Raw genomic sequence first — 12506 nt, forward strand, 5'->3', positions numbered from 1 at the left:
GAAAAGAAAGAAAGAAAGAAACCAAGCGCCCTTGTCCTGCTCAGCCTCCGGCGGCTGCGCCTCTTCTCCATCGCTCACGACCCGACCAGACGAGACAGCAGCGACGCAGCGAGACAGCAAGACACCAGCTGCAACTCTGGCCTGTTCTCTACAGTTGTGACAACCCCGGCGAGCTCCCGATAGTCCTCTCGTCCGTTCCTGTTGCTCTGCGGGCAGCTGGTTGATGCTACCCCTCGAGGTGAAGCCGGCAGTCACCAAACCGCGGGTCTGTCCTGTGTGTGTGTGAGCAAAGATGGGCTCCAACTTGCCAGCGTAAGTGACGGGCAGCCGGCCCTGCCGCCCCCTTCCCGCGAGCCCCTACCTGTTGCTGTTTCGATTCCGAGTGAACAAAGGGCTGACTCTCGTTTCTTGCAGGCAACCGAACCTGAGAGTCACCAGTAAGAGAGATGCCTGCCCCGCGATACGTTGGCTGCTGCTAATACAGACCCTCCGGCCCCTGCAGTTATCGCCGCTGATGGACTATACAAACGAGATGTCTTTCGTGAGTTCGGACCCTGTCTCTGCTGTCTTGGTACAGACCTAACAGGTTGCTGCGTGTGTAGGCTTCCCCGATCCGTTCGCGGTTGCTACCGTCGGTGGTGAACAGACTCATACCACCTCCGTCATCAAGAAGACCCTGAACCCATACTGGAATGAGATGTTTGACCTGTAAGGGGGATCCTGTCTTTTCATACCTCTGGCGCCCCTTCACTCGGCCGGATTGGATGCTGACGCAATGCGCAGGAGAGTCACCGAGGACAGCATACTCGCCATACAAATATTTGACCAGAAAAAGTTCAAGAAGAAGAACCAGGGGTTTCTGGGAGTGATCAATATCCGTATCGGCGATGTTATTGATCTGGCTATCGGTGATGATGGTATTTCTACTCTTTTATTATTTCCCTTTTTACCTTTGCCCCTGTCTTTTGGTACCGTTTGATAGTGAAGAGAGCTTAACCTAGCTGACATCTTTGCCCTAGAAATGCTTACCAGAGATCTCAAAAAGTCAAACGATAATCTTGTTGTTCATGGCAAACTCATTCTCAACCTCTCTACAAATCTATCTACGCCGGTTCCCACATCGCAAACCGGGGCTTCACGCCCTATCAACAATCGCACCTCAACATCACCTGTTCCCGCCGCTCAGACGACTACCACCTCCTCAGTTTCAACACCTCTGACTGGACCGCGCCCAACTTCCACAGCTCAGGAGCCGTTGGTCAATAACTCCAGCTCTCACTTGGTCCCTACACATCCTTCTTCTTCCGCATCCACAGCCGTGGCCCCGCTTACTACCTCACCTCAACAACCCACTGCTCCAGCTCGACCAAATGTAGGCAGTACCTTTGAAGACAGCCAGGGCAGGCTGCCCACCGGCTGGGAACGGCGAGAGGATAACCTGGGGCGAACTTATTACGTAGACCACAATACCCGTACCACCACTTGGAACCGGCCAGCGCAAAACTACAATGAGCAGACGCAGCGGACTCAAATGGAGGCCAATATGCAGATGGAGCGCCGGGCCCATCGGAGCCGAATGCTGCCAGAGGATCGAACAGGTGCAAACTCGCCTGATTCCCAGCAGCAGGCCCGGACGCCACCTACAGCTCCAACAGCGAACGCAGTAGCAATGATGGCCAGCAATACCACTACCCCTGGTACGGGAGAGCTTCCTTCAGGCTGGGAACAGCGATATACCCCTGAAGGCCGCCCATATTATGTTGACCATAATACTCGAACCACAACCTGGGTGGATCCCCGCCAGCAGCAGTTGGTCCAGATGTATGGCCCCGATAACGGGAACCATCTTGCATCCCAAACAGTAAACCATCTGGGCGCACTGCCGAGTGGCTGGGAGATGCGGTTAACAAACACTGCCCGTGTGTACTTTGTGGACCACAACACTAAGACAACTACCTGGGATGATCCCCGGTTACCATCTTCCCTCGACCAGGGTGTGCCACAGTATAAGCGTGACTTCCGGCGCAAATTGATATATTTCAGATCCCAACCTGGTCTAAGGATAATGTCTGGCCAATGCCATGTCAAAGTTCGACGTGGTGCCATTTTCGAGGATTCTTTTGCAGAAATAATGAGACAAAGTCCCGCAGACCTAAAGAAGCGTTTGATGATCAAATTTGATGGAGAAGATGGATTAGATTATGGTGGTCTTTCAAGGTATGCACTATCTTATCCCTCTATCCCCTTTTTAATCCAAAATATTGCAACCTGCTAACACCGTGTAGAGAATTTTTCTTCCTTCTTTCGCACGAAATGTTCAATCCGTTCTATTGCTTATTTGAATACTCCGCTCATGATAATTATACCCTCCAGATAAACCCGCACTCGGGCATCAACCCTGAGCATTTGAACTATTTCAAGTTCATTGGCCGCGTGGTTGGCCTGGCCATCTTCCACCGCCGGTTCCTTGACTCTTTCTTCATCGGTGCTTTTTACAAGATGATGCTACGAAAGAAAGTTACCCTACAGGATATGGAAGGTGTTGATGAAGATTTCCATCGCAATTTGACGTGGACCCTGTAAGAATGAATACATTACTCTCTTTGGACCGGTGGCAACGCTGACTGACACTTACTTGCTAGTAATAACGATATCGATGGTATAATTGAACTTACGTTTTCGATTGATGATGAGCAATTTGGCGAGCGCAGGACAATAGATTTGATCCCCGATGGAAGAAATATCCCTGTTACAAATGAGAATAAGAAACAATATGTGGAGTATGTTCCGTGTCACTCCTCATTGAATTCTAACTATCAGATGCTAACCGTCTCCTCAGGCTAGTGACGGAGTGGAAGATTCAGAAGCGAGTAGAAGAGCAGTTCAACGCATTCATCACCGGATTCAACGAACTTATACCTGCCGAACTCGTCAACGTCTTTGATGAGCGAGAACTTGAGCTTCTTATCGGCGGTATTGCTGACATCCATATCGATGACTGGAAGAAACACACCGACTACCGTGGCTACCAGGAGGACGACGAGGTTATCCAGAACTTCTGGAAGGTAATAAGAAGTTGGGATGCCGAGCAGAAGTCTCGATTACTCCAGTTCGCCACTGGTACATCACGTATCCCCGTCAATGGATTTAAGGATCTTCAGGGCAGTGACGGGCCTAGGAGATTTACGATCGAGAAGTCAGGAGACATCAATGCTCTGCCCAAATCACATACCTGGTACGTCTATTTCTTGTTTCCATATACCAGCTCCACGTTCTTCACTAACAGAAATAGTTTCAACCGACTCGATCTACCCCCTTATAAGACATATGAAGCTTTACAGAACAAACTTACCATTGCCGTGGAAGAGACACTCGGTTTCGGCCAGGAGTAAATCTGTTTTTCTCTCTATTCTTATAATAGCGCTCAAATTCCCTTCAGATGTGGTCGGTGTTAAAGCTCAGGGGCCGAGGAGACCCCTACCCCCGTTACCCCCTAACTCCCCCGGTGTACTATTAGTATATAGGAAAGCCAATAATTCCACCTTAGACCACGCCCTTTAGCGCCTTTTATTTTATTTCCTTGGTGTTTACTTTCTTTACGTTATTGAAGGTTGGTTTTCTATTTAGCAGTACTTAAAGAAAGTTGTTGGTTGATACGTGCTCTAAGCCTTACAACAGGAGCATTTCCAATCTCAAATAGATAAAGAATAGCTACTCTAGCCAAAGCTGTTAGATTAGGCTTCCTTTCTCTTTCGTTTTCGAGTCCTCCTGCCTTGTTCTTCTTCAGGTTCACCGTTAACATCTTCGGACAACGGCTTTGGATCTGATGTTGGCTTCGACGTTTCTTTTAAGCTATCTCCAACGGTAGGCTCTATATGCCCTATCACAAACGCAATCTTCTCTATATCCTGCACGGAAAACGTCTGCTTTGTCTCACTTTCCTCCGAGAGTTGCTGGATCCGTCGTCTTAGCTTGGTGAAGGCATCCCATAAATCCTGGTATTCTTTGACATTGTATTTCAGTTTTGGTAACTTGTGCCTGGGAACTTGTTTATCCCGTGAATACAAATCCATGCAAAGCCAGTAGTACAGCTCGTCACTAAAAAATGGAGTTGACGTCTCCGGGGCAAGGGATAGAATCAACGAAGCTGTGGCTGGTCCAACTCCACGGAAGCTTTTGCACAGTAGTTGCACGGCCGCTTCAGGAAAGACACCTGCCCGAGAATCTTCTGCTAGACTTGAGAATGCCTCCTTGCTGACTGACTCTACCTGTGCTTCTGCATTTGAGCGTATCAAGCCCATGAGAGCAGGTCGAAAAGAGCCATGTTTGCTACACAACATATTAGAACACGATAACTAGCCAACATTGAGATACGGCCAACGTACAGCTTCCAGTCCATCAACTGAACCATCTCGTCCTTGTTAATGAAGCCATGAGCAGGCATCTCCTTTCCCTTCTTCTTCTCCTTCTTCTGGTCCCCGTTGTCCCCTGCGCGTTCGCGCAGAGTGACTGGCAGAGTCGCATACCGCCAGCTGTCTAGCTCGACGAACTGCTTCACCCGGCCCTCGATCTCTTCTTCCTTTTCCCTGGATATCAAGGCCTTGCTGGCCGGTTTCGCTGCCTTCCCTGCCTTTGCAGTCAGCTTGTCACGGTATACCCGGGCGAGCGTGCCATCGTAGCCGGACAGCAACTCGGACAGTGCCGATAGCGGTATCTCCCCGGCGGACAGCGACGTCATTGTTCGGTCTTCGCGGTCATCTCCTCATCTCTGCTGTTGTGTTACTGTTGTGTTAGTTGCTCAGTGATCAATCATTATCAGCCGAGATTAGATAGTCGATGGTCGACGGCGATAGATTGATAACGGCCGCGTCCGAAAAGGGGAACCTCAACGTCCGGCATCAAAAACTGCTTAACCACCGCCGCGAAACGGACGTCTACAGCATCTATATCACTGCGCAGCCACATATACCTCTACGGAACCCAGCTATAGCCTCCCTGCAGCCACCGGCCGGTCCACGCTGGCTGCTCTTCTTCGCGCCACTCGGCTGTTCCCCGCGGCGGGCGGAGTCAGCGTCCTGGCGCCCTCACGGGCAAAGCCGCGGTTGAGCCTGATCTCCAGGCACATCGACCAGAGGCTTCCCTTGCCAGCGCTCAACACACCATTCTCGACCGAGAGGAACGTCTCTGTCGAGCCTGACGAGGTTGAATATAAACCGATCCTGCGCACGCTGCCTGATCTGTCTGCAAGCAAAGCCAGAGACGCCGCCGCCATGTCTGCTCAAGCACAACATCCCACGGTCCTCATTCCAGGGCCCATTGAATTCGACGATGCCGTCCTTCAGTCCATGTCGACCTACGGGTGTGTATTCTTGTCTCTATTCTGTGTTTATGAAGATGAATACGGTGTTGTTTGATGGATTTTTGAGTATTCTTGCTAATAAATTTACTACAGGGAGAGCCATGTTGGACCGGCATTTGTGAAGATATTCGGCGAGACGCTGACGATGTTGAGACAGCTCTTCCAGACAAAGGCCACTGCATCACAGCCGTTCGTGCTTGCTGGCTCAGGAACGCTGGGTTGGGACTTCGTTGCGTCCAACTTGATCGAGCGTGGTGAAAACGCCCTAGTGCTGCATACCGGCTATTTCGGTGACTCACTCTCGGAATGTCTGCAGACGTACGGCGCAAACGCAACACAGATCAAGGCACCGATTGGGGACCGACCGTCTTTGGATGAGATTTCCAAGGCTCTTCAGGAGAAGGAATACAAGATCCTGACTGTCACACATGTCGATACCTCTACGGGTGTGTTGAGTGATATCAAGGCCATTACGGAAGTTGTCCGAAAAGTCAGCCCCAACACGCTTGTTGTTGTCGATGGTGTGTGTTCGGTGGGGTGCGAGGAGATTGCCTTTGACGAGTGGGATTTGGATGTAGTGCTCACAGCCGGCCAGAAGGCCATTGGGTGCCCCCCAGGCCTGAGCATCTTGATGCTCTCTGGCCGTGCTATGGACCGAGCAAAGAACAGAACCTCTCCTCCAGCAAGCTACTATGCTTCGATCAAGAACTGGCTGCCTATTATGCAGAACTACGAGGCTGGCAAGCCATCATACTTCGCTACTCCTGCTACTCAGCTGGTTCGTGCGCTGCATACGGCTCTTACGCAAATCACTTCCAAGCCTCTTGCAGAAAGATTTGCTGTTCACAAGGAAGCCTCTCAGCGAGTAAAGAAGGCTGTTTCTGACATGGGGCTGCAGCAGCTGGCTACCAAGCAGGAGAACCAGGCCAATGCCATGACAGCCATTCGTCTTCCTGAGGGCCTGGCTCCACCTGACGTTCTTCCGAAGCTTTTCCAGAAGGGTCTCGTGTTTGCCGGTGGTCTGCATAAGGAGATTGCTTCCAAGTACATTCGATTCGGCCACATGGGAGTCAGCGTCACTGATCCTAAGCGGGACGACATTGACAGAGCCATTGCTGCTCTCAAGGAGGTCTTTGCCGAGGTCAAGAAATGATCAATTACTTGTATGCTAAAACGCTAAAATGTAAATTGATTGATTGATTGATGATCATTTAGATATCTATTGGCTCCATATTTATCTGTTGCGATGTAAGGACGAGTAATGATATTAGTAGAATCTAGTGATATTACAGCTGTACAGATCCCATCTGGCCTGGCAGGTAAGTATAGACTTCAGAATTAAAACAGCTCGGAACATGGAGTAACAAGTAAGGTAGGATACAGATGGAGAAGCAGAAGAAGGCGGAGGAGACGAAGAAGGAAATAAGAAGAAAAGCGCCGTGCCCAATGCCACTCACTAGAGGAGTCGTTCTATCAGGAAACGAGATGAGATGAGGCAAGGAGAAAATAGGAAACATGTCAATACTCAAGCATTACCCGGACAACTTACACGCCATACATCGGGGATTGGGAGGGGGAGTGGTTCGTTACAGAGGAAGCAGGGTTCATCTAGCTTCCGACTTCACCTCGTCGAAGGGCCAGAAGCGCCCGGACGTCAGTTACATGCTGCATTGCCTCTAGAATGGGGATGAGGTGAAGGAGGTCGTTGTCTGTAGGATCGTTGATCCAGCCTTCGATAGGAATTGCATTATCTATTCATGTTTAGCATTGAATCAATGTATCAACATACGAGACTTGGTAGAGGTACCTTCGTGAAATATATAACTCATTGGACTGTTATCCAAGATCATAACTTTACTTAGATCTGGCTCAACGGAGCTGAGATCCTTGATATAAGCGCCATTGCGTATCGTGCAGTGCTGCCGGTAGTATCTGCTATGGAAGTACTTGCGTTCCTGTTCCAGCCAGTCGATGACCGGATCTGCGTATTCCTGCACGCTGGCCGTGAAGATGACTAGCTTATACCACTGGCAGACTTTGCGTAGGAAAGCGTCGCAATGAGGACGCTTGTGGACGTAGTAGAGGATAGGATGCTGGGGGCCTAGGATCGTAGGTGCCGCTCCCGGAGCGGCCGCAGAGGCCATGGGCATGGAGAGCTTGACTTCGACCATGTGTCCGCTTGACATGCGGCCGCCCTTGGAGAGGGAGTGTATGAGGGTTTCGTCGAGATCGAGGATAAGCGTCTTCTGGGGCGTACGAGGAGGGGGTGCACCAAATATATAGGAAGGCTGTCGACGGGGGACCAACGGTCTGGGAGGCGTAGGCGCATGAGGGTATCTTGTAAGCTTGCGGGCTGCCTGGGAGACGGGTGACTTCAAACTGTCTGCCACCGGGTCCATATTGCCATTGCCAGTCGCATTGGTGGTGTTGCTGCTGCCGTCACTACGACGGGAAGCCCTAGCCTTGGAGTGTCTCTGTTCCCGGTTCTGCTTGCTCTCGTTCTGTATCTTTATTCTGATTGAGCGCCGGGGAGTCCCTTCATCATTGTCTGTCGTGGCCAGGCTGGATTTCCGCCGTGAATGCCGGCTGCGCATGCCAGGCTCGCCCAGGGCCCGGTCAGTCTCTGATTCTGAGGTATTGGAGTACAACGACTCGGAAGATAGAGAGTCCCGCAGCCTCGGAGAGCCTCTGGATGGTCTCTTCGGGCCCCTGTCCGGTCTGCTGCCAGAGTCTGCGCCGTCTCTTCTACTTCGGCGAGTGCTGCCGGTGGTGGAGGAGGTGGTGGTGCTATTGGCCTGTCGTAGAGACCGTAACGGCTCCACGAGCGAAAACTGGCCGTCCCTAGAGTAGAACCGGCGCCCCAGATAGACGGCGGGCGAGGCAAAGATCGAGAGAATCGTCTTGAGCGTCTCGAGCAGGGCGCCGAAGAACCGTTGAGTTATGGGCAGCATCACCATGCCGGCCGTTGTGGGTGCTGCTGAGTCCTGCGCCAGAGCTTGCTTCTGGTCGGCGTCTTCGACCGTCAGCAGCGACAGCACCTCGCCGCGGGCCTCAAGCTCGTCCTCGTCGTCTCCAGGGGCGCCATCGGTCTGTATCGAGTGCTGGTGTATGTTAATGTTGCCGTCGCTGTAGGATCTGCTGCTGGCGGCCAGGCCTCCTCGCGGGTTGAGGACATGGCCCTGCGAGTGGGATCGGGCCCGCGACGAATTGCTCGCAGAAGTCTGGCCGATGACTCGCGACGAGAGGATGTTCAGGGAGTTCATCTTCCGCCCTGAGCCATGCGGTGGGCTGGTGGGCGTGGGTGGACTGACTTGGGGAAGTGGTTGAGTGAGGGTTTGCGCAGAGACGAGGCGCAAAGACAAAGCAAATCGGCGGACCAGATAACTAACTTAGAGAACTGCCTTAACTATACGGAGCTGCTACGCCAGTGAATGGAGAGCGCCAGCGCAGGCCGGCTAGAGATGGACGGAGCTGAAGCCGAAGCTGCAGAAGACGTAGGCGCAGATGTAGACGTGAAGGAGAGGGGCTTGCATGGCTCTAGTTAGCTGGTGGTTTTGGCTGTTGGCTGTCCAGCTGCGCTCAACGGGCTGGCTGGCGTGATTGGGGGGGGGGAAGATTTTGATATCGGGCCGGCGCGGGCAGATGCTGGCTTCTACGCGGGTACAGCGGATAGCTGGGCTTCTACACTAGTTACGGGCGGCTGTCTGTCTACATACTGGCTCGATGCTGGCAAGGCTGGTGGACTGATGGTCATTCGGACCGCCTGGCTGCTGGTCCTGATGGATATACCTGCACTATTATTGGCTGGCATTCGAGTGCAGGGCGTTGTCCCTTGTAAGAAAACCCGGACGAGGGGCATCTCAGGCCGAGAACCGGGTGCTGGAGACCCTGTGCAGTGTAGCTGGCTATCGACGTGCTGGCTGGCCATATCCCCTGTGGATGGCGGTTTGGTAGAGCTTCCATAGATGTAGATGCAATTGAATATAATCATCCTCGCCACCACAACTATTCATGCCATTGGATTCGTAACGTCGTAACATGCGTAAAGCATTCTTAAGGGGCCATTCCTCCTTCAAATAGTAAGATAGTTACAGCTCCCGGCTCAGAGATGGACGCCTTCAGATGTGTCGTCCACGCCGTTCAGATCCGGCTCCATGCCAGGCTGAGAGCTTGCTGACGGGCCATCATTCTGCTGATTACTGCTAGACGGCTGACTACTCGCAGTTCCATTCGCCCCTTGTCCGTCTTCAGGCTCATCAGCTTCACGTTCAGCTTGTTCCTCCGGCCACTGCTCGCCGCGTCTCTCCAACTCGAGCTTGACGAGACCAATTCGCTCGCGCATCCGTCGGATCACCTCCTCGTTTTCTGTGATGGCATCCTCGCACTCCTTGTCTCCGCCGTCTGTCTGCTCTATAAATGTCTTCAGCTCGCCGTTGGAGCGTTCAAGATGCGCTGTCGAGTTCTCGAGCTCTGCGATCTTCGCATAGACAGACGATAGCGGCAGGTCTTTAAGCGCTTCTGCAAACGCGCCGGGATCAATCGGCCGTGACTCCGCAGACATCTTGTCGTCTTTTTTATCTCTTATTCTCTGTATTATTCGTTTCGCTTTCGCTTTCGCTTCTTCTTCTTCTTCGTTGTCTTTTTTTTGTTGTTTTAAAACGATTTAATAAAGTCGAAGATCTTATCTCTCACGTGACTCAATCTGATAAGATGCCTTCGTCTTCCTATCAAAAAGATGAAAAAGACGAAAAGAAGCAAGAAAGGACAAAGAAACGATTAAAGACCAGAGATTCAGCAGTTCAGACAAAAGATTAACTCTCCATAGTGTGGTTGAAGAGATAGTCAGGGAGGTATGTTGCTATATCGACCCCCAATTGACATAGAAACCTGGCTAACTCAACCAAAGACGGCTGCCGTCACAACGACAGAGAGATGAACAATGCTGCCACGATAGCATGGCGGACTCCATGCCGATGGATTCATGCTTATTCCCGACCTGCCTCGACCAGATCCTCCCTTCTGGACCAGCTACGCCTCATATACCCCTCGTCAATAAAGCCGCGAAGCGCAATACGATGTTTATCCAGCACTACTCCAACCTCACGCAACGCCAGCCAGCGGGCTCCCAGCTCTCAAACTCGTGGAAACACAGCTGCTTTCCCTGAAAGAGACCTGCCAGCACCACAGATTGCCCAGATATTTGGCACTGCTACCCTACCCGCGAGACTGGGTAACCAGATCCTCCGAGCGTTACAGGACCAGCGAGTATCAGGCACACTTGATCTGCCGCTACCAGACGAGATCACCCGTGCTGCCCCCCCGCACATCATCGATGCTGGCCTAGCGTGGCTGCGGAGCAAGCACCCCATGGACGAAGACGCAGCTATCTTGGCGAGGATCGAACGAGAGGAGCAGGAGGAGGAAGAGCAGCTGATACGCCGGGCAGAGGAACTGGGACTGTATAAACCGCAGAGTGGGAAGTTTGGATCTAGCACCACCAAAGAAGGAGATGTGTATGGGAGCAGTGTCCTTGACGAAGTCCGGAAGAAGAATATAAAGGAAAGCAAGCGGACGGAAGAAAAGCAAAGACAAGACTGGCTCGATGGTGAAGCAAAACGGATAGAACAGCTTCAGGCTCAGGCTGAGAAACTCAAGGGTATACAGAAGTATGAGCCGCAGGAGCTTACAGAGGGTGAGTATCGTACGTTCTTTTTTTGGGGGGCTACGTAGCCATGTTAACAGCCATCCAGCACGCCCACGAGCAGATCCCGAACAACGGCCTGCACTGGCTTGGATCCAACAGCAGCATGTCAAAGCAACTTCAACAACCGATGCCTCAAAACTTACAACTGTTAGTATCCATGTATAATTCTGTACACGAGCCAAGCTAACTTCATCTAGGCCGGCCGTCTCTTACCGTCCCTTGCAGTCGTTGCTCTAACCCTTGGGCTCTGCTACGTCTTCTCTGAATCATACGAAGCTCCACTCCATAACCAGCGAATGTGGCCCGATATGCAGCCTGCAGCAGCTACGTTAACAGCCATAGTAGGCCTAAACGCAGGCGTATTCCTACTCTGGAAATTCCCTCCAGCCTGGAGATTGCTAAACAAGTATTTTATCAATGTTCCCTACTACCCGCACGCTGCCAGTGTGGTTGGAAGTGTCTTCAGTCATCAGCAACTTCGTCACCTTGGGTCAAATATGTTTATTCTATGGTTCGTCGGGAAGAAATGTAAGTAAGCCTAGTACTTTTCTGGGCTTATATCTAATCCGCTAACCTGGGTAGTACACGATGACATTGGCCGGGGAGATTTTGTAGCCGTTTATTTATCCGCCGGTGCCTTTGCGACATTCTCTTCTTTTGCCATCAGAGTATTGTCAAATACGCTGACCGTCTCATCATTGGGAGCAAGTGGTGCCATATCCGGCGTCGTTGCAATGTGGTGTATTCTTCACTCAAAGTAAGTCGATAGATTCTAACGCACCGGTGAAATAGCATCATTTTAATCTAACATTGGCGTAGTGAGAGACTCACGATTGCATTCATTCCGCGTGAATGGCAGGAGAAGATATCTGCTTCAGGATCGACATTCCTGTGTGCTATCATACTTGGAGAGCTACTGAATTTCATACCGGCCTTCCGCTTCTTTGCGGTGGACTTGTGGTCTCACCTAGCAGGATATGGTGCTGGCATAGTTCTTGGGTTATTGTGGAAGGAGAAGAAAGAACGTGAGCGAAGGAGAAATCCTCCGAGTTGGCTGAAGTCGTTTGGACTCTGATAAACATGTATATATATTTATGTGTAATATACTTCATTCAATGAAGCTGTTGTATTCTCTACCGATAAGTAGGGTGGAAAATAGTATCACTGATAGTACATACAGAAACAAGGTAAACATAACATAATAACAGCATGGACAGGGACTGATGATGATGATTAGACCAGCTGGTACCCGAAGGAGAAGCCGGATCGCTGCGTATGTGCAGGTCAATAGGGGAAATAAAACATAACACGTTACAGATAGGAATGGGAATTATGATAACACGGAGGTATTTCTCTTCTACCCGGAAAGCCGAACGTTAATAAACGAGTCGTATCGCTATTGTTCATGTCAAGGTTATGCCGGAGGAGCAGCCTGCACCAGGG

The 12506-nt window shown here is 51.2% G+C and overlaps 6 protein-coding genes across 6 annotated transcripts; 3 read left to right on the forward strand and 3 right to left on the reverse strand.

The window, feature by feature from the left end:
* Nucleotides 1–775: 775 nt before the first annotated feature.
* Nucleotides 776–3392, forward strand: TRV_04341 (uncharacterized protein; the record flags this gene model as incomplete). The annotated part of the gene is made up of 5 exons (XM_003021448.1): nt 776–917; nt 1002–2217; nt 2286–2579; nt 2643–2780; nt 2840–3392. 5 exons carry the CDS (start codon nt 776–778, stop codon nt 3390–3392), a joined length of 2343 nt encoding a protein of 780 aa, XP_003021494.1.
* A 342-nt stretch (nt 3393–3734) lies between these two features.
* On the reverse strand, nt 3735–4738 carry TRV_04342 (uncharacterized protein; the record flags this gene model as incomplete). Its single annotated transcript, XM_003021449.1, has 2 exons — nt 3735–4329; nt 4386–4738. The coding sequence occupies 2 exons, from the start codon at nt 4736–4738 to the stop codon at nt 3735–3737; spliced, it is 948 nt and encodes a 315-aa protein (XP_003021495.1).
* A 98-nt stretch (nt 4739–4836) lies between these two features.
* Nucleotides 4837–6512, forward strand: TRV_04343 (uncharacterized protein; the record flags this gene model as incomplete). The annotated part of the gene is made up of 3 exons (XM_003021450.1): nt 4837–5066; nt 5120–5359; nt 5453–6512. The coding sequence occupies 3 exons, from the start codon at nt 4837–4839 to the stop codon at nt 6510–6512; spliced, it is 1530 nt and encodes a 509-aa protein (XP_003021496.1).
* Nucleotides 6513–6967: 455 nt separating this feature from the next.
* On the reverse strand, nt 6968–8622 carry TRV_04344 (PWI domain mRNA processing protein, putative; the record flags this gene model as incomplete). Its single annotated transcript, XM_003021451.1, has 2 exons — nt 6968–7110; nt 7149–8622. 2 exons carry the CDS (start codon nt 8620–8622, stop codon nt 6968–6970), a joined length of 1617 nt encoding a protein of 538 aa, XP_003021497.1.
* Nucleotides 8623–9461: 839 nt separating this feature from the next.
* Nucleotides 9462–9920, reverse strand: TRV_04345 (uncharacterized protein; the record flags this gene model as incomplete). The annotated part of the gene is made up of 1 exon (XM_003021452.1): nt 9462–9920. One exon carries the CDS (start codon nt 9918–9920, stop codon nt 9462–9464), a length of 459 nt encoding a protein of 152 aa, XP_003021498.1.
* A 371-nt stretch (nt 9921–10291) lies between these two features.
* TRV_04346 (rhomboid family protein, putative) lies at nt 10292–12138 on the forward strand (the record flags this gene model as incomplete). Its single annotated transcript, XM_003021453.1, has 5 exons — nt 10292–11051; nt 11110–11210; nt 11261–11591; nt 11679–11820; nt 11883–12138. The coding sequence occupies 5 exons, from the start codon at nt 10292–10294 to the stop codon at nt 12136–12138; spliced, it is 1590 nt and encodes a 529-aa protein (XP_003021499.1).
* Between the last annotated feature and the right edge of the window lie 368 nt (nt 12139–12506).

Source organism: Trichophyton verrucosum, assembly GCF_000151505.1.
Source record: "Trichophyton verrucosum HKI 0517 chromosome Unknown contig00345_1.f1.exp, whole genome shotgun sequence".
Lineage (NCBI taxonomy): Eukaryota > Fungi > Ascomycota > Eurotiomycetes > Onygenales > Arthrodermataceae > Trichophyton > Trichophyton verrucosum.